This window comes from Siniperca chuatsi, linkage group LG8, assembly GCF_020085105.1.
Source record: "Siniperca chuatsi isolate FFG_IHB_CAS linkage group LG8, ASM2008510v1, whole genome shotgun sequence".
Taxonomy (NCBI): Eukaryota; Metazoa; Chordata; class Actinopteri; order Centrarchiformes; family Sinipercidae; genus Siniperca; species Siniperca chuatsi.
Genome location: NC_058049.1, coordinates 16,024,163 through 16,044,994, shown reverse-complemented (window position 1 = coordinate 16,044,994; position 20,832 = coordinate 16,024,163). Strand labels below are relative to the sequence as shown.

Sequence of the window (20,832 nt, the reverse complement as noted above, 5' to 3'; positions counted from 1 at the left end):
GGCCAGTAACTGAAGTTAATCGTTAGCTTAATAACGTCAAAGTAAGCTTTGCTAGCTTTCGTACTAAGCTAGCAAGATTCAACATACATTAGCTTCTTTTTTAGCAAAATTTTTACAAATGCTAACTGGTTAGAGCAGGTACCGGACTCAACTATGCAACCTGGTAAGCAACATTACTTCAAATGTATTGTCATGTGTATGTTTATTGAAGCTCTGTTGGTGTTCACGAAGTTGGTAACGTTACAGTTGTATGCTTCAGTTTTTCATAAAGTAAAGCCAGTAGGATAAAACAGGAAGCCACAAGAACACAATTAGTTCATAACAATTACCAATGTTGTCAGTGACAGTTTTCTCTTTATATTTATTTTCTTCATCTTCAGAGGGAACGGGAACAACTTTTGTCAGTGACTTTGGAAGTGCACTGTATCAAAGACGGAGAGGTGCGTTAAAAGCCAATGCTAATATGGTAAATATTTTATCCTGGCAACATGGTGACTCAAAATTTAAAAATGGTTGTCTTCTACAGTGTACATATTAGGCTTAATTACCATTTTACTATCTGTGTAGACAGTGTAGCATTTTGAAATTCGAATTACTTTTGCGTTAGCCCTCTTTCCACCCATCGTAAAAGACTAACTGGGCACTTTTAACAGTCCATCGGTACAATTTGTCTGGAAATGTGTGTGTAAACTAAATGTAATACTATAAATTAATGTTAATTTAAAAATAGAGTTTTGAAATACCAATGCAATATGCTGTGTGTTTTCTAGGTTGTTCGAAAGGATAAGGGTTAATTCATACCAAGCTGCACATGCCATCAGTAGAAAGTACAGTATACTAAACTAAATTTGATGGTGTTGTATTCTCTCCTTAGGTTTCTCTACTTCCTGAGAGAAAACCCTTGCTTGTCGATAATGCTGGACACACATGAAGAACATCTTTCTGCTCATCTTTCAAAACTACTGTACTGGTGAGTAAGTGATGTTGAATTGTCTTTTATGCGACAACTAAGAAGAAATGTAGACTTTTTACACCCTCATGAGAACAAAATCCAGAATGTTGACAAATTTAAATTAATTTCATATTTTATGACACACGCACTGTGACTGTGCTAATATCCATCCACCTTGAACGCGTACTCTTACTGCATTATTAGTATGATGTCAGCGTAACTTAATGATCACTTTGATATTGCTGGACAGCTAACACTATCGTTGTACTAGTTTGGGCTGAATTGCTGAAATGTGACATTTACCAGTGAGAAGAGAAAAGGAGAGAATGGAGAAATATAGTCGAACACAGCGAAAGAGTTAGACTCCAATGGTAAATCGGTCACTTACTCCACAAATACCACCAACAGAAACCAGTAGTCCGCTGCGCAGAGTTGTTAAATTAAAAAACGGATACATTCTGCAGCAAACGATGGTTTGTGTTTTTGACATACACGAAATTTACCAGCAACTTCTACAGAGAAACTGTTTAGTGTAACACTGCAACATCTGTGTGATTCATTGGTACATGTAGAAGGACATTGGGGACGGGGGAGGCACAGCATCGAAAGGTAATTGTTGCCCACTCTCTGTCTTATGTGTGATCATGTGTCTCATGGAGCTCATTGCCTCTTAAAGGGCTACTACTGTGTATGTGAAAAAAGTTGTATAAATTATTCTGTGGCTCCAGATCGAGATCACAAAATCTGCTAAATTGCCTCAAGTGATGTCACTTGAGTCCGCGTTGGTTGGGGCTGAATACTTCAAGATTGAAAAAGAAAAAAATCAGGGGGGGTGGAGTTAGAAAGAAGTGATTGTACCAGACCTCTGTTCCTGTTCCTGCTCCTCATCTCTGCTTGAGGCTAGCGTCTCGAAACTACATTAGCCCCTACTTGCATAACACAGCAGAATCTTTGAGCAAACTGTTGGCAGTTGAGTTGCATTGTAGGTAATGTAGACTTCAGGTTGGTTCTGCACATTAATTTTGATCTTTTTTTAAGCTGCCCATTGTCAGTCCAACAACGCTGCAACGCTAAATTAACTGATTACTGTTTTAACACTTATGCATAATATGCATTTGTTTTATTGTATTGCTGACTGAATTATGCAGGCCTATGCCTTTATGATGCATTTAAGTGGATTACATTTTATTATGTTGAGTGTGTATCGTCTTGTTTTTAAGCTAATTAAACTAATTTATTAATTAATTTTAAGCTTTGACTTCTTTTTCTCTTCTAGCCATATTTTATGAATTTGCTAAATGTTTAATACTACTACTACTACTAATAATAATGTAATTATTTAATTGTCTCTTCAGAGATATATTAAGCATGAATATTTAGTAACAAATGAGCTATACCTATAAGCATACATGTGCATCAATTTATTATAAATGTCTTCTGAACAAGATTTTTAGCAACATTTATGTTGCTAAAAATCACATTCTGTTTGTGATTTGATTTCATCCATAGATTCATCATACATCAATCATGTGTAGATTTCCATATTTTTTCCTGTGATGTCAATAAATGGATTATAATAAACCAGTCTCGTCAACATTAATTTGTCACAGACACATTGTATGTGTATTGTATTGTGACTTTATTTGTTATTATTGAATTGATTATATATATGCAGTGTTGGATGTAATGATTGGATCTATGATTGAATTTAGTATTTATTGTATTTTGAACTTGTATTTGTATTAATAGCATTAGTTGTATTAGTAATGGTGTACCTGTCCACGGACTGGAAATTAGCTAGTAGCTAAATCTGGTACAATACATCTCTTCTCCTTGTATGAGATTGTTTTTGGTAAATGGTCCCTGACAAATAAATGTAATAAACTAAACTGACATTACTGTAAAGTGATATAAATAATGGTTCAGATTTTTATTAAATAAGGAGCGTCTGTAGTGTATCAGTGGTACTGAAAAATGCATTTATATCATGCTTTATCAGTGAAAATCAAATGTAAAGCTTTAAGGTTTTATCTAATATTTAGGTTTTTGTCTGGAATTTACTTCCTTACAGAAACCTAAATATTAGATTTACGTTGGATATAACGTCAATAAAATAATAAAACTGTCTTATTCAATCAGCTACTTATTTATCTTTGAACATTATACATTAGATTGTAGCGTTTATGTTTTACATGTGCCACGCAGTTCGCGTGAAAGTGGGTGAAGATGAGGCGGGTTCAGACTTTGTCGAGAATGTTGCATGCAGGTGTAAAGAGTGACAAGAGACTCATGGTGCCGCTGTAGGCTAGCACACAAGTAGCACAAACATCTCCACCCACTGTTACTGCATTAAAATCGGTTGTCATTTCTCAGAAGAATCCATTCATTCCACGATATTTTTCATCGTGTTCGCTGTTGTAAAATGTTGGATTATTGACTCTGTTTTGGAATTATATTTTTTGGGTCTCTGTAGTCGTTTGTACAAGCTGAGGACGTGTTTTTTCCCCGAGGATGGGAGACAAAGGATTTCCAGCGCTAGGCCCGATCTTCTGCTTTGCTTCTTGTATTGTAACGCTGCAGCTCGTTAATGGAGATCTGAGTTATTCTGTTCCAGAAGAGATGAAACGCGAGTCTATTATTGGAAATATAGCCAAAGATCTCGGCCTTGATCCCAGGACCTTATCTTACCGAAAGGCCCGTGTTGATTTTGAGGGAACTCGTAAGCGGTACTGTAATATCAGTCTGAGTTCTGGGGATTTGATCACATCGGAGAGAATTGACAGAGAAAGCCTTTGTGGCAAGAAACCCTCGTGTGTTGTGAAAGTAGATCTGGTGTTGGAAAGTCCTCTGGAGCTTCATCGACTAAGTCTCCATATTCAAGATGTAAACGACAACTCGCCAAAATTCAAAAAAAATTTGATTGAAATGGAAATAGGGGAATCAGCTGAAAAGGGAACCCGCTTCTCTATCGAGGAGGCCCATGACGCAGATTTAGGTCAAAATGCTGTTCAAAGGTACAACCTTCAAAAGAACGACAACTTTATTCTCGCTGCTGACAGCAACAAGGTTGAGCTCGTACTGGAGAATAAACTTGATCGAGAGAAACAAAGAGAGATTAATTTGCTCCTCACAGCTCTAGATGGTGGCTCTCCTCCGAGATCAGGTACCGTAGTCATACACGTCACTGTGCTGGATGCTAATGATAATGTACCAGTGTTCAGCCAGGCCGTTTATAAAGCCAGTCTGCCTGAAAACTCTCCTCCAGATACCATAGTGATTAATGTTAGTGCTACAGACGCAGATGAAGGAGTGAATGGAGATGTGACATACGACTTCGGCCACGTATCTGATGATGATGTAAATGTATTTTTTATTGATCCTAAAACGGGAGAAATTAAAGTTACTGGTGTGATTGACTTTGAAGAAAGGAGTTCTTTTGAAATGAGAGTGCAAGCTAAAGATGGTTTAGGGCTAACTTCTTACGCCAAAGTTATAATAGATGTTACTGATGTAAATGACAACGCCCCAGTGATATATCTAAAATCACTCACCAACCCCATACCTGAGAACGTGCCACCTGGTACAGAGGTGGGCATCATTAACGTGCAGGACAGAGACTCTGAGAGTAACAGGCAGGTCCGCTGCTCCATTCAGCAAGGCGCCCCCTTTAAGTTGGTTCCTTCAATTAAAAACTATTATTCTCTGGTGACCACAGGACACCTGGACCGTGAACTAGTGTCTGATTACAACATTACAATCACTGCCACTGACGAGGGCTCTCCACCTCTGTCCTCCTCTAAAACTGTTGAGTTATCTGTAGCAGACATCAACGACAACCCACCGGTGTTTGAGGAGCAGTCCTACAGCGCATATGTGGCTGAAAATAACAAACCTGGCTCCACTTTATGTTCCGTTACTGCTCGAGACCCCGACTGGAGACAAAACGGCACCGTGATTTATTCTCTGTTAGCCGGTGAGGTGAACGGTGGCCCGGTGTCCTCCTATCTGTCTGTTAACGGAGACACGGGGGTGATCCACGCTGTGAGGTCGTTTGATTATGAACAGTTGAGGAGTTTCAAAGTCCACGTGATGGTGAGAGACAACGGTTCTCCTCCGCTCAGCAGCAACGTGACCGTCAGTGTCTTCATATCGGACGTGAACGACAACTCTCCTCAGATACTGTACCCCGCCCCGGAGGGCAACTCCTTCATGACCGAGCTGGTCCCCAAAGCTGCACACGGAGGCTCTCTGGTGTCCAAAGTGATAGCGGTGGACGCGGACTCCGGACAGAACGCCTGGTTGTCCTATCACATAGTCAAATCCACTGATCCGGGACTTTTCACTATCGGTGTCCACAGCGGAGAGATCAGGACACAGCGGGACATTTCTGAGTCTGACAGCATGAAACAGAACCTTATTGTGGCAGTGAAAGATAACGGACAGCCCTCTCTCTCTGCCACCTGTTCCATGTATTTACTTATTTCTGATAACTTGGCTGAGGTGCCAGAACTGAAGGATATTTCTTACGATGAGAAGAACTCTAAGCTAACCTCATACCTGATCATCGCGCTGGTGTCTGTGTCCACCTTTTTTCTGACCTTCATTATCATCATCCTGGGTGTGAGGTTTTGTCGCAGGAGAAAGCCCAGACTGTTGTTTGATGGAGCAGTCGCCATCCCCAGCGCGTATCTCCCTCCTAATTACGCAGACGTTGACGGCACAGGAACTTTACGCAGCACTTACAATTATGACGCCTACCTGACAACGGGTTCTAGAACCAGTGACTTCAAGTTCGTGACATCTTACAATGACAACACACTGCCTGCTGACCAGACTCTGAGGAAAAGTCCGGCAGATTTCGCTGATCCGTTTCAAGATTTAGAGGAGTCTGTAGAGGTAGGAACCATTCAGTGCTTCATTCGTCAAAATGTATTTTTGATTTCTTTATTGAATACTTTAATGCCTGTCTGGCTGCAGCATGCGTTTATGCCTCCGACATTTGAAAGTGATTGTGTTGTTGTTAAAGCGAACTTTTTGCATAATGGAGAGAAACTTTGTTTTTTTTGTTCACTGCCTACTTTGTAAGTTTCGTCAGCAAATTGTAACACATTGTTGCCTATTGTTCTTCAAATCCATGGGACTCCTCACTTGGTGTGTATTTGTGAAACGTGTGTTTTTTTTTAATATAGCCTATATTTCGTGCTTTTAGTGTCAGTGCTATTTTGATAGATTATTTTCAGTTTCTGTCTCAGAAAGATAAACCTTAACTATGATTCCTTGACAAAATAGTTAATACGTTATATGTAATTCAGTTTGTTGTTTTTATAGGGTTGCAATTTATGTAGCCCATTATCTTAAGTGGTACTTAATCGTTATTAAGTAAAACAAAATCATTCCCGACAAGGGAGTTCCTTCAACCAGATCTTTGCCAGCAGAAAACCTGCGCCTCATGGGAAAATGTATAGTTACTAGAACATTTTTTTTTTACCAGCAAAGTGTATTTATAAGTGAAGCTGTCACATAATTATTTCTTTTTTTTAATCAAGCGTTTTAGCGCAGTCTCTCGTCAGTCATTACACTGTTCGATGTAAAAAAATCTTTTCAGTCATTAGCACGTGTCACTGATCATCACTTATCAGCACGTGATGGAAACATACTCCGATTTCTGAGTCATCCTCGGGGTAGGTGGCGAACGGTTTAGGTCTAAGAATAAGTCAATGTTTACTTTTGTGAAACTGTTTCTAACTCACAATAATGGAGTCTAAGAACACTGGCCAGGAGACCAACAGTGCGTTTAATATCTTTGTACCATCAGCCCTGCCAAATCTCAAGGCATCTGTCCGTGGTGCTGAAATACTCCTCACGCGCTCAGGCAGCTGGAGGTGTCTTTTCTCCTCAGCCAAGCTGTCTGAATTTTAAATATAATAATGATACTAATTGAATGTATATGCAATGAAAACTTTGGATTATTGTAATTTATCTGGCTGCCCCAGCTCATTGTCTTAATATGGAGCGCTCAACCACAGTTTCATATTGCTATTTGTGACTACATGTCATACAATCATGATGTTAGTGAGTGTTAGTGTTGTACTCATAGTTTAGCTGGCCTTCTCTTTCGGAGGCTCAAACAGTATTTGTTTATCTATGGCCTCATTCCAGCATATAGCAACTCTTAGAAAGCTAAATTAATGGTATCATATTTCAAACCAAATCTCATTGAGCTCAGCTGTACTGGGGTGAACACCACCTACATATTCAGTGCTGAGCCAGTTACAATGAATAGATCGCGAGTGTGTTTTAAGAAAACGAAAGATTTACCACCCATGCACAGTTCATTTGAACGTGGGTGAATATTATTTTAACGTGGTTTGAGACTTTGTTCAGAATATTTCATTACATACTAGTGCGAAGATAAAACGTGGCTCATGGTGTCGCTGTTGGCTGACAGAAAATAGGCACTCACCACTCCACCCATTACTACTACATAGATGTCAGTGGCAGATTTGTGAGAGAAACGGTCACATTTCCGAACATATTGTATCGTGTACATTGCGGTGAAGTGTTGGATTATTGAGTGTTTTGGACAGCTTTTAATTTTCCGTCCCGGAAAGTACAAGTTGTACAAGCTGAGGACGCCTTTTTGTTTCAGGATGGGAGACAAAGGATTTCCAGCGCTAGGCCCGATCTTCTGCTTTGCTTCTTGTATTGTAACGCTGCAGCTCGTTAATGGAGATCTGAGTTATTCTGTTCCAGAAGAGATGAAACGCGAGTCTATTATTGGAAATATAGCCAAAGATCTCGGCCTTGATCCCAGGACCTTATCTTCCCGAAAGGCCCGTGTTGATTTTGAGGGAACTCGTAAGCGGTACTGTGATATCAGTCTGAGTTCTGGGGATTTGATCACATCGGAGAGAATTGACAGAGAAAGCCTTTGTGGCAAGAAACCCTCGTGTGTTGTAAAAGTAGATCTGGTGTTGGAAAGTCCTCTGGAGCTTCATCGACTAAGTCTCCATATTCAAGATGTAAACGACAACTCGCCAAAATTCAACGATGATTTGATTGAAATGGAAATATGGGAATCAGCTGAAAAGGGAAACCGCTTCTCTATCGAGGAGGCCCATGACGCAGATTTAGGTCAAAATGCTGTTCAAAGGTACAACCTTCAAAAGAACGACAACTTTATTCTCGCTGCTGACAGCAACAAGGTTGAGCTCGTACTGGAGAATAAACTTGATCGAGAGAAACAAAGAGAGATTAATTTGCTCCTCACAGCTCTAGATGGTGGCTCTCCTCCGAGATCAGGTACCGTAGTCATACACGTCACTGTGCTGGATGCTAATGATAACGCCCCAGTGTTCAGCCAGGCCGTTTATAAAGCCAGTCTGCCTGAAAACTCTCCTCCAGATACCATAGTGATTAATGTTAGTGCTACAGACGCAGATGAAGGAGCGAATGGAGATGTGACATATCACTTCGGCCACGTATCTGATGATGATGTAAATGTATTTTTTATTGATCCTAAAACGGGAGAAATTAAAGTTACTGGTGTGATTGACTTTGAAGAAAGGAGTTCTTTTGAAATGAGAGTGCAAGCTAAAGATGGTTTAGGGCTAACTTCTTACGCCAAAGTTATAATAGATGTTACTGATGTAAATGACAACGCCCCAGTGATATATCTAAAATCACTCACCAACCCCATACCTGAGAACGTGCCACCTGGTACAGAGGTGGGCATCATTAACGTGCAGGACAGAGACTCTGAGAGTAACAGACAGGTCCGCTGCTCCATTCAGCAAGGCGCCCCCTTTAAGTTGGTTCCTTCAATTAAAAACTATTATTCTCTGGTGACCACAGGACACCTGGACCGTGAACTAGTGTCTGATTACAACATTACAATCACTGCCACTGACGAGGGCTCTCCACCTCTGTCCTCCTCTAAAACTGTTGAGTTATCTGTAGCAGACATCAACGACAACCCACCGGTGTTTGAGGAGCAGTCCTACAGCGCATATGTGGCTGAAAATAACAAACCTGGCTCCACTTTATGTTCCGTTACTGCTCGAGACCCCGACTGGAGACAAAACGGCACCGTGATTTATTCTCTGTTATTCTCCGGTGAGGTGAACGGTGGCCCGGTGTCCTCCTATCTGTCTGTTAACGGAGACACGGGGGTGATCCACGCTGTGAGGTCGTTTGATTATGAACAGTTGAGGAGTTTCAAAGTCCACGTGATGGCCAGAGACAACGGTTCTCCTCCGCTCAGCAGCAACGTGACCGTCAGTGTCTTCATATCGGACGTGAACGACAACTCTCCTCAGATACTGTACCCCGCCCCGGAGGGCAACTCCTTCATGACCGAGCTGGTCCCCAAAGCTGCACACGGAGGCTCTCTGGTGTCCAAAGTGATAGCGGTGGACGCGGACTCCGGACAGAACGCCTGGCTGTCCTATCATATAGTCAAATCCACTGATCCGGGACTTTTCACTATCGGTGTCCACAGCGGAGAGATCAGGACACAGCGGGACATTTCTGAGTCTGACAGCATGAAACAGAACCTTATTGTGGCAGTGAAAGATAACGGACAGCCCTCTCTCTCTGCCACCTGTTCCATGTATTTACTTATTTCTGATAACTTGGCTGAGGTGCCAGAACTGAAGGATATTTCTTACGATGAGAAGAACTCCAAGCTAACCTCATATCTGATCATCGCGCTGGTGTCTGTGTCCACCTTTTTTCTGACCTTTATTATCATCATCCTCGGTGTGAGGTTTTGTCGCAGGAGAAAGCCCAGACTGTTGTTTGATGGAGCAGTCGCCATCCCCAGCGCGTTTCTCCCTCCTAATTACGCAGACGTTGAGGGCACAGGAACCTTACGCAGCACTTACAATTATGACGCCTACCTGACAACGGGTTCTAGAACCAGTGACTTCAAGTTCGTGACATCTTACAATGACAACACAATGCCTGCTGACCAGACTCTGAGGAAAAGTCTAACAGACTTTGCTGACCCGTTTGAAGACTTGGATGCCTCTGTAGAGGTAGGAGCATTTCAAAGAAGTGTACTTCTGGCATTTTAGCTTTGCGGCTTTATCAGTTATTTCTGTCCGAAATTCAAAAGTGATTTGTGGATCTTGAAGTGAAATGTTTGGTTAATGAAGTGGAGAATTCATTTTTTTCAATACCAGTCTTGTACATTACATAAGCAAGTATATAAACTTTCAGCCTCTTTTCCTTTTTAACCGTGGAGCCATTATTTGTTCTACTTTTGGGAAACGCCTTTTCTTTTATGTTTTTTGTTTCTTTCTTGTCAGCATGGCATTTTGATGTATGTAGTTCATAGGTCACATTTTACAAAGATAAACATTTACTCAGACTTCTTGCAAATTGTTGGTTTCCATTTGCAGTTGTGTGTTTAATGGTGTCGCAAAGCTGTTTAGACTGTCTTGAATGGGACTAATTTGATATTTAGTAAACAAGAAATATAGTCCACCAATGAGCCGTTTCAACCTGCTTTTTTCCTGCAGAAAACTTTGTGGAAGGTTTTACACTTGGAACATTTTAACAGGAAAGTGCGATTATGAGTTAGCGCAAGTATTTTAGAAAATGAAGCAATTAGCGCAGGCTTCTCATTGTTCACTGTACTGCAGTTTTTGTCAGTCACCAGCTTGTTTCACTGGTTTTCACCTAACAACAGGTGTAACTGAATGATGGAAACCCTGCAGTTCCTATGCTTGATCCAGCCTGGGTGGGTGCTTAACACACTTAGGTCTAAGAAAGAGTCAGGATTTTCTTTTGTGAAACTTACTCACATTAGTAGTGTCAAAGAACACTGGCCTAGGACAGTAGATCAAGTTAACATACAGCATCTTGGTCTTGGTGACGTCACTCTTTCCAAATCTCAAGGTATCTGTCCATGGTCCTGAAATACTCCTCATGCACAACTGCTACTGTAGATGTGTTGTTGTTTTTAGCCACTTTGCTGAATTTGAATAGGCTGAATGAATGATAAAAAAACACGATTTAAATTTCTATTGTTATTTTTCTTATTCTTGATGATAATAATAATAATAGCGCTTCTTTAGAATCACATGTATAATGTTTTAAAAAATCCAAATTCCTAATAAGCTAGGAGCATATCCTGTTTTTTTTGTTTGCTTGTTTTCAACCGTAATTTGATCAAATGTTCATGCCTGGATGTTGTTACAGTTTGGATTGTTGTTATTTACCTCAAATGATTTGTCTTAGAGCGCTCACCCACAGTTTTATGTTGGTGTTATATTATAGTGTTAGCGTATATTGCAGTGTCATGCTCAAAGTTGTGCTAGCCTTCTTTTTTTTTTTTTTGCCAGGGGTTTAGTAGTATGTGTTTATATGTAGCCGAGAAATAGTATAAAGCAACTTTGATAAAGTTAAAGCAAAACAAACATATTGTTTACGTTGGGATGGCCTCTTCAGTGCTAGAAATGAAATGTCATTGAGCTCAGTTGTGCTGGTGAACAACATCTGAATCTCCAACACTGAGTAAATTACAATGAATAGATGGCATGTGTGTTTGAGGTAAATTATTTACCACACACACACTCTGTGTGTTAACATTGTTGTATAGTGACATAAATAAAGATTAAGTCATTTATTAAGTACATTTACTCAAGCACTGTACTTAAGTACAATTTGAGCGACTTGTAGTTTACTTGAGTAATGTCACCTTCATTTCAGAGGGAAATATTGAACTTTTTTAATCCACTACATTTATCTGACAGCTATAGTTAGTAGTTACTTTTCAGGCTAAGATATTAAGAATGTAGGATAAGCTTATAAAATACAATACATTGTCAAAGATTACACCAATGTTTCCCAACCTTTTTTTGGTTTGTGACTCATTACAAAAAAAGCAGCATCTAATTGAGGCTCCTTGTCATATTTCAAATGTCTGAGTTGTTAGCAGTTCAACTAAAGAGAGATTTCCCCTCTAAACTCCACAGAGGTTTTCATTTGAATAACTGTTTGAGGCTCAAAGAGGTAAAAATGATCCAATATTTAACAAAAACTCAAAGATTAGACAAAAGTAAAAATATGAATACAAACGTTTGTGACTGATTTTTTTTTTTTCTTATTTCCTCTCATATTTATCATTTCATGACCCCCATTTATCTAATGACCCCTACCTTGGGAACCTCTGGACTAAACTACAGAACTGTGCATAAAGTAATAAAAACTAACTCCATCGACCAGCTTGAACAGTAAAAAACTGCTTAAATGTTGATGCATCAGTATTAACAATGAAATAATGCCATATAATAGTATATCAGTCACAGGGGCCGCTTTTCTGTAGAACCAGTGCTTTTGCTTTTGATACTTTAAGTACATTTTGCTGGTAATACATCTGTACTTTTGCTTAAGTAAATTTTTAAAGGCATGACTTATACTTGTAATGGAATATTTTTACATTGTGGTATTTGAACTTTTATTTAAGCAAATGATCTGAGTATTTATTCCACCACTGTCCATGGCGCTGAACCTTTCATCCCTGTTGTGCTGTAACCGAAATTCTTTATCTTGAACTATTCAAGGGACATTACTGTTGTTTTCATGGTAAGGTATTGGGGACATAATGAAATAGTTATATTCAGTTGGATATTGTCCGTTTTCCTCTTTTATTATCTATTACATTGTAGTTCTTTTCAACATATAGTGGACAGGTCATATGGACGTCAGTAAATATTACCTTGACTTGATTTTAGACTTTGAAGAATATTTTATAAAGCAACACTGTGAAGATAAAAACCGACTCATGGTGTCGCTCTTGGCTGGCAGAAAATTAACACACACCACTCCACCCACGACTACTGAATGGATATCGGTTGTGTTTTCACAGATAATCGGTTAAATCCCCGAACATATATTAGTGCACACTGGTACGGAATGTTGGATTATTGACTCTTTTGGATATATATTATTTCGCTCTGGACAGTAAGCTTTACAAGCCGAAGACGCATTTTGTGTCAGGATGGGAGACAAAGGATTTTCAGTGCTTCATCCGATCTTCTGCTTTGCTTCTTGTATTGTAACGCTGCAGCTCGTTAATGGAGATCTGAGTTATTCTGTTCCAGAAGAGATGAAACGCGAGTCTATTATTGGAAATATAGCCAAAGATCTCGGCCTTGATCCCAGGACCTTATCTTCCCGAAAGGCCCGTGTTGATTTTGAAGGAACTCGGAAAAGGTACTGTGACATTAACTTTAATACAGGAGATTTGATCGCATCAGAGAGAATTGACAGAGAAAGCCTTTGTGGCAAGAAACCCTCGTGTGTTGTAAAAGTAGATCTGGTGTTGGAAAATCCTCTGGAGCTTCATCGTATAAGCCTCCATATTAAAGATGTAAACGACAACTCGCCACAATTCAGAGAAAATTTGATTGAAATGGAAATAAGTGAGTTAGCTGAAAAGGGTAACCGATTTTCAATGGAGGAGGCCCATGACGCAGATTTAGGTCAAAATGCTGTTCAAAGGTACAACCTTCAAAAGAACGATAACTTTATTCTCGCTGCTGACAGCAACAAGGTTGAGCTCGTACTGGAGAATAAACTTGATCGAGAGAAACAAAGAGAGATTAATTTGCTCCTCACAGCTCTAGATGGTGGCTCTCCTCCGAGATCAGGTACCGTAGTCATACACGTCACTGTGCTGGATGCTAATGATAACGCCCCAGTGTTCAGCCAGGCCGTTTATAAAGCCAGTCTGCCTGAAAACTCTCCTCCAGATACCATAGTGATTAATGTTAGTGCTACAGACGCAGATGAAGGAGTGAATGGAGATGTGACATATCACTTCGGCCACGTATCTGATGATGATGTAAATGTATTTTTTATTGATCCTAAAACGGGAGAAATTAAAGTTACTGGTGTGATTGACTTTGAAGAAAGGAGTTCTTTTGAAATGAGAGTGCAAGCTAAAGATGGTTTAGGGCTAACTTCTTACGCCAAAGTTATAATAGATGTTACTGATGTAAATGACAACGCCCCAGTGATATATCTAAAATCACTCACCAACCCCATACCTGAGAACGTGCCACCTGGTACAGAGGTGGGCATCATTAACGTGCAGGACAGAGACTCTGAGAGTAACAGGCAGGTCCGCTGCTCCATTCAGCAAGGCGCCCCCTTTAAGTTGGTTCCTTCATTTAAAAACTATTATTCTCTGGTGACCACAGGACACCTGGACCGTGAACTAGTGTCTGATTACAACATTACAATCACTGCCACTGACGAGGGCTCTCCACCTCTGTCCTCCTCTAAAACTGTTGAGTTATCTGTAGCAGACATCAACGACAACCCACCGGTGTTTGAGGAGCAGTCCTACAGCGCATATGTGGCTGAAAATAACAAACCTGGCTCCACTTTATGTTCCGTTACTGCTCGAGACCCCGACTGGAGACAAAACGGCACCGTGATTTATTCTCTGTTATTCTCCGGTGAGGTGAACGGTGGCCCGGTGTCCTCCTATCTGTCTGTTAACGGAGACACGGGGTGATCCACGCTGTGAGGTCGTTTGATTATGAACAGTTGAGGAGTTTCAAAGTCCACGTGATGGCGAGAGACAACGGTTCTCCTCCGCTCAGCAGCAACGTGACCGTCAGTGTCTTCATATCGGACGTGAACGACAACTCTCCTCAGATACTGTACCCCGCCCCGGAGGGCAACTCCTTCATGACCGAGCTGGTCCCCAAAGCTGCACACGGAGGCTCTCTGGTGTCCAAAGTGATAGCGGTGGACGCGGACTCCGGACAGAACGCCTGGCTGTCCTATCATATAGTCAAATCCACTGATCCGGGACTTTTCACTATCGGTGTCCACAGCGGAGAGATCAGGACACAGCGGGACATTTCTGAGTCTGACAGCATGAAACAGAACCTTATTGTGGCAGTGAAAGATAACGGACAGCCCTCTCTCTCTGCCACCTGTTCCATGTATTTACTTATTTCTGATAACTTGGCTGAGGTGCCAGAACTGAAGGATATTTCTTACGATGAGAAGAACTCCAAGCTAACCTCATACCTGATCATCGCGCTGGTGTCTGTGTCCACCTTTTTTCTGACCTTCATTATCATCATCCTGGGTGTGAGGTTTTGTCGCAGGAGAAAGCCCAGACTGTTGTTTGATGGAGCAGTCGCCATCCCCAGCGCTTATCTCCCTCCTAATTACGCAGACGTTGACGGAACAGGAACTTTACGCAGCACTTACAATTATGACGCCTACCTGACAACGGGTTCTAGAACCAGTGACTTCAAGTTCGTGACATCTTACAATGACAACACACTGCCTGCTGACCAGACTCTGAGGAAAAGTCCAACAAAGTTTGCTGATCTGTTTGGAGAGTCAGATGGATCTCCAGAGGTAGGAATAATTTCACTTCCTGAAGAATCATTTTAACTATTTTTTTCTATTTTTTGACAGGGTCGCACATCATATAAAAATATGTACCTGTTTGTTCACAGATGTAAGGATTTTATTTGGTGCTAGAGGGACGTCTTATCGTATTAAATAATATTTACAATTGTATTATTTTCTATGCAGCGGTAATCAGATGTGTTTTTGTTTGGTCAGAAAAAATTATAAATTGTTAGTCCACTACTCCTTTCAGCCACTGCAATATGCCAACTGGATGGAATAGTGACATCAGGGAGTATACTGTGTAGGGTAAAGGTGTACTTTCTATATGTTGACCTAGTGGTGTGGTTATATTAGTATTCCGACCCTACGCCTTTAGACTATATAAATAATACATCATACCAATAGTATAAACTTTTACACAGTAACTGTAGTCCAGAATAAACAAATACAGTTAAATACTACTACTACTCATAATAATTCATTATAATAAATAATAAGAATACAATGAAAATATAAGGTGATGAACAAAGGTAGGATTGTCCTTGTGGTGATCTTGAAGGCTGTTTTCCAAATTTACAAGCTCCTTTTTGTGTTTTAATGCAGTTGGCATGTTGTGAGGATCTACCTCTTGATTTTTCTGGGCAGATAAGGGAATGTTTTCTGTAAATCAAAACACCCGTATACTATGTCCGTATTGTTTTCATTTAGATTGATCAAGATTAAGCATGACTTTGACCCACCGCTATTGTTTCAACACAGACTTTGTTCAGCTGCTCATCCATCATTCATAATAGCACTATGTGGTACCACCTTTGCGATACAGGGGAAATATATAGTATATTTTTGAGAATGTTGCTGGAGACGAGTTTCAATACAGTCTGCCACAAAGCCATTTAGTGCCAGTATAATAGCCGCCAACATTAAACACTAAACTGTGGCCATATATTGTTAAATCAGAGTTCACTGTTTCACTCTTTTGATAGAGGCGAGCACATGTCTCATGATTACGTTTTTTTCTCCAAAAGTATTTAATGAATGTTAAAATGTTTGTACTTATCTGTGAATATCTAATGGCGTTTATTAAAGGCTGGTAGGTCTGAAATAAAATTCTGATTAAAAATCCATCTGTAAAGCCATCTCATTAAAGCTTAAAACTATTTAGATGTAATTTTTGTTTAGCAAAATCACTTAGCTCTAGCATATTTGTTGTTGTACTGTGCTGACAAATAATCATGACCTCAACTAGAGACACATGCGAGGTGGCCCTGGACAGGTTTTGTGCTTGTTTTATTACAATGAATTCCTGTTGTGGCGCACAGATTAATCCTGTTTTCCACAGAGTCATAGTCAACCTGAAGTGAATGAGAAAGGGGAAAATACCACTTGACTTTAACTACAGACTGACTAACCAAAATATAACTTTAAAATTTAACAATGTGAGGTTTGTAAGTCAGTAAAATAATGTTTGCAGCAAATTAAAGAGAGACACACGTATTGCAAAGGAAACCGTCAAAAAATAAAATCAACACAGAAGCATAAACCGTACACAAGTAGAGAGATTGATTCCACCAATTTACATAGTTGATGATCAAGCCAGCCAGCACACTTACAAGGACTTAATGGAGAGGATACTGCTCAGGTCTCGCACTAGCTAACAGAGGGTTATCACAACACACATTGACATGATTTAAGATCTGATGCCTTTTTATCCAGTATTCAGCAGAACCCCTTTTAAAGTATTTTACAAAGTAGAACGTCAAACACTCCTTGTGCCATGAAGACCTGCTTCTTCCTCCTTGGAGTAAATGTGCCATTTCCCTGGATGTATCCAGATGAGACACTTATATGCAGTGAAAAAGTGCTTTCAACTTCACTTTGTTTTAAAGGAATTAATTCTTAATAAGAAATATAGGTTATTTATGTCCTTCCTTGGCAAATGTCATGTGTGCACAACCATGGGAGTGCACCCTTATGAGCATGGAAGCTCCCTAAAATTTATAAACATATTCCATAACAGCACATTTAATTAAGATTAGTTTTTTTCTATTTTAGCTCTGGTAAATATGTATAGTGTCTAAGACCCTTAATGCCCATCATGTTATATTACTGGCTTTGTATGTGATTCTTTCTTTTTTTTATTTAAAGCTTTAGTATGCAACTTTCTCCTTTTACACTTCTTACTCCAAGATTACTGCTTCTGTTCACCTCTACAGTACTTTTGTGTTTTCACTTTCTCAATGATACCCTTGCCTATGAAATTTGTAATGCATTCTGAATTTACAGGGAGTTGTGTTTTTCTTCTGTAGCCAGAGATAAAATGGTTTGGGCCAGCCTAAAGACTATTGATTTGCTGATCGGCTGCCAAATGTCTGTTTTATTGCGAAATTGACTACTAACTTACCCTAATCTTTAAAGGTGGTCTTGGTTTTAACATTTTCACGACTTGTTCTTTTATGCGCGTGGATTGGGGCCGAAATATAATAAAACGAACAAGAAAACAGTTACAGTGAAGCATTTAATGTTCATCCTTCACGTGCAGAGATGAAATTGAACTCATAGTGTCGCTGTTCACCAGGAGAGGAAACACGCCTCCACCCCTGGCTCATGCTTTGTTACTCTAGGCTTGATCTTGTCCTTGTCAAATTACACCCTTGGATGTGCTTTGGTCAGCCGTTCGCTTCAAATACACAGTTCGCAAATACAACTGATGTAATATTATGTTATACTGGGCCGCACAGATTTTCGCACGGGGATAAATAACACCATTCAACGTTTTCGGGTTGTTTTCCATTCTTGTCTCGGGATGGCACACAATGCATATTCAGCGGCTGGCCTGCTTTACAGCTTTGCTTTCTTTCTTCAACTGCTTCACATCGGTAACGGAGACGTGAGCTTTTCTATTCCCGAGGAAATGATACCCGGATCTGTCATAGGAAATATAGCAAAGGACCTCGGGCTGAACGTGGGGAAATTATCGGCTCGAAAGGCCCGCATTGACAGCGAGCTGAACCGTGAACGGTACTGTGACATAAATCTTAACACTGGAGATTTGATTGTAGCTAAAAGAATCGACAGAGAGGCGCTTTGCGGCGAAAAGGCATCTTGTATCCTTAAATTTGAGTTAATCTTAGAGGAACCCCTGGAGTTGTACCGCATTTCACTACAAATACGCGACATCAACGATAATCCGCCTCTTTTTACTAAAGATGAAATCAAGATAGAAATCAATGAATTGGCTGTAAAAGGATCTCGCTTCCGTGTTTTGGAGGCACATGATATAGATATCGGGCAAAACGCTGTTCAAAGCTATGCATTACAGACAAACAATTATTTAGGGTTGAAAATTCAGTCAAAATCAGATGGGGGTAAATTTGCAGAGCTAGTTTTGAATAAGGAATTAGACCGGGAGGAACAGAAGGAATTGAGGTTATTGCTCACTGCACTAGATGGAGGCAGTCCTCAAAGAACTGGCACTGCAACTGTGCATGTGACTGTCCTGGATGCTAATGATAACGCCCCAGTGTTTACACAGACCATGTATAAAACCATTCTGCCTGAAAACTCGCCTTTAGATACTGTAGTGGTTACAGTGGCTGCAACTGATGCAGATGAAGGTCTAAATGGTGAGGTGACTTATGAATTAAGTCGTATTTCAGAAACGGGTAGAAAAGTATTTGCTTTAAATCACACCACAGGTGAAATTAAAGTAATAGGGCCTTTGGATTTCGAGAAAGAGTCATTGTATGAAATGCGCGTAGACGCCAAAGATGGATACGGCCTTACCTCAGAGTCCAAAGTGATGATTGAAATCTCCGATGTTAATGACAACCCACCTGAAATCAATTTAAACTCTCTTAATAATCCCATACCTGAGAACGTGTCACCTGGTACACAGGTGGGCATCATTAACGTGCAGGACAGAGACTCTGAGACTAACAGACAGGTCCGCTGCTCCATTCAACAAAACGCCCCCTTTAAGTTGGTTCCTTCAATTAAAAACTATTATTCTTTGGTGACCACAGGACACCTGGACCGTGAACTAGTGTCTGATTACAACATTACAATCACTGCCACTGACGAGGGCTCTCCACCTCTGTCCTCCTCTAAAACTGTTGAGTTATCTGTAGCAGACATCAACGACAACCCACCGGTGTTTGAGGAGCAGTCCTACAGCGCATATGTGGCTGAAAATAACAAACCTGGCTCCACTTTAAGTTCCGTTACTGCTCGAGACCCCGACTGGAGACAAAACGGCACCGTGATTTATTCTCTGTTAGCCGGTGAGGTGAACGGTGCCCCGGTGTCCTCCTATCTGTCTGTTAACGGAGACACGGGGGTGATCCACGCTGTGAGGTCGTTTGATTATGAACAGTTGAGGAGTTTCAAAGTCCACGTGATGGCGAGAGACAACGGTTCTCCTCCGCTCACCAGCAACGTGACCGTCAGTGTCTTCATATCGGACGTGAACGACAACTCTCCTCAGATACTGTACCCCGCCCCGGAGGGCAACTCCTTCATGACCGAGCTGGTCCCCAAAGCTGCACACGGAGGCTCTCTGGTGTCCAAAGTGATAGCGGTGGACGCGGACTCCGGACAGAACGCCTGGCTGTCCTATCACATAGTCAAATCCACTGATCCGGGACTTTTCACTATCGGTGTCCACAGCGGAGAGATCAGGACACAGCGGGACATTTCTGAGTCTGACAGCATGAAACAGAACCTTATTGTGGCAGTGAAAGATAACGGACAGCCCTCTCTCTCTGCCACCTGTTCCATGTATTTACTTATTTCTGATAACTTGGCTGAGGTGCCAGAACTGAAGGATATTTCTTACGATGAGAAGAACTCCAAGCTAACCTCATACCTGATCATCGCGCTGGTGTCTGTGTCCACCTTTTTTCTGACCTTCATTATCATCATCCTGGGTGTGAGGTTTTGTCGCAGGAGAAAGCCCAGACTGTTGTTTGATGGAGCAGTCGCCATCCCCAGCGCGTTTCTCCCTCCTAATTACGCAGACGTTGACGGCACAGGAACTTTACGCAGCACTTACAATTATGACGCCTACCTGACAACGGGTTCTAGAACCAGTGACTTCAAGTTCGTGACATCTTACAATGACAACACAGTGCCTGCTGACCAGACTCTGAGGAAAAGTCCGACAGACTTTGCTGAAGCGTTTGGTCCGCCAGATGAGTCTCCAGAGGTAGGCCACATACATGTTTGCATTTAACGTTGATTGTAACTTTGCAATAGTATCGCCATGCGCTTTAAGTAGCCTTGCATATAAACATTTCAATATGCATGTGGTCACTTAAGCCGTAAGCAGTCATATACCTTTTGTATGCAATTCTGATTTTGGCGTAAGCCTCCATAGTTATAACGTGATAAGTATATCCGATGCGTCACTATTTTTTTTAATACTTTTCTTCAATAATGTAGTAGGTCTGATTGGTTGTGACACTTTTTGTCCAATGCTTGATTATGATTTA

The 20,832-nt window shown here is 40.7% G+C and overlaps 2 protein-coding genes across 8 annotated transcripts in view; both read left to right on the top strand.

The window, feature by feature from the left end:
- The window catches only part of LOC122880008 (protocadherin beta-16-like), a 34,694-nt gene that overhangs the window by 3,679 nt on the left and 10,183 nt on the right, over positions 1-20,832 (top strand). Inside the window, exons 2-4 of one of the 5 annotated variants that reach the window (XR_006378821.1) lie at positions 381-440; positions 875-970; positions 1,525-2,457. Coding sequence is in view for 3 of the 5 variants with exons in the window: in XM_044204729.1 (XP_044060664.1) it covers positions 928-970 (43 nt within the window). In the remaining 2 variants the exon portion in view is untranslated. Of the gene's footprint in view, positions 164-380; positions 467-874; positions 971-1,524; positions 2,458-20,832 lie in introns of those variants that run through there. The other 4 variants (XR_006378820.1, XM_044204729.1, XM_044204728.1 and 1 more) reach the window with 4 other exon arrangements.
- LOC122879995 (protocadherin gamma-C5-like) overlaps positions 7,419-20,832 on the top strand; it is a 251,973-nt gene continuing 238,559 nt past the window's right edge. Inside the window, exon 1 of one of the 3 annotated variants that reach the window (XM_044204703.1) lies at positions 7,419-9,990. In XM_044204703.1, coding sequence (XP_044060638.1) covers positions 7,603-9,990 — 2,388 coding nt within the window. In that variant the 5' untranslated portion in view covers positions 7,419-7,602. Of the gene's footprint in view, positions 9,991-18,004; positions 20,547-20,832 lie in introns of those variants that run through there. The other 2 variants (XM_044204698.1, XM_044204709.1) reach the window with 2 other exon arrangements.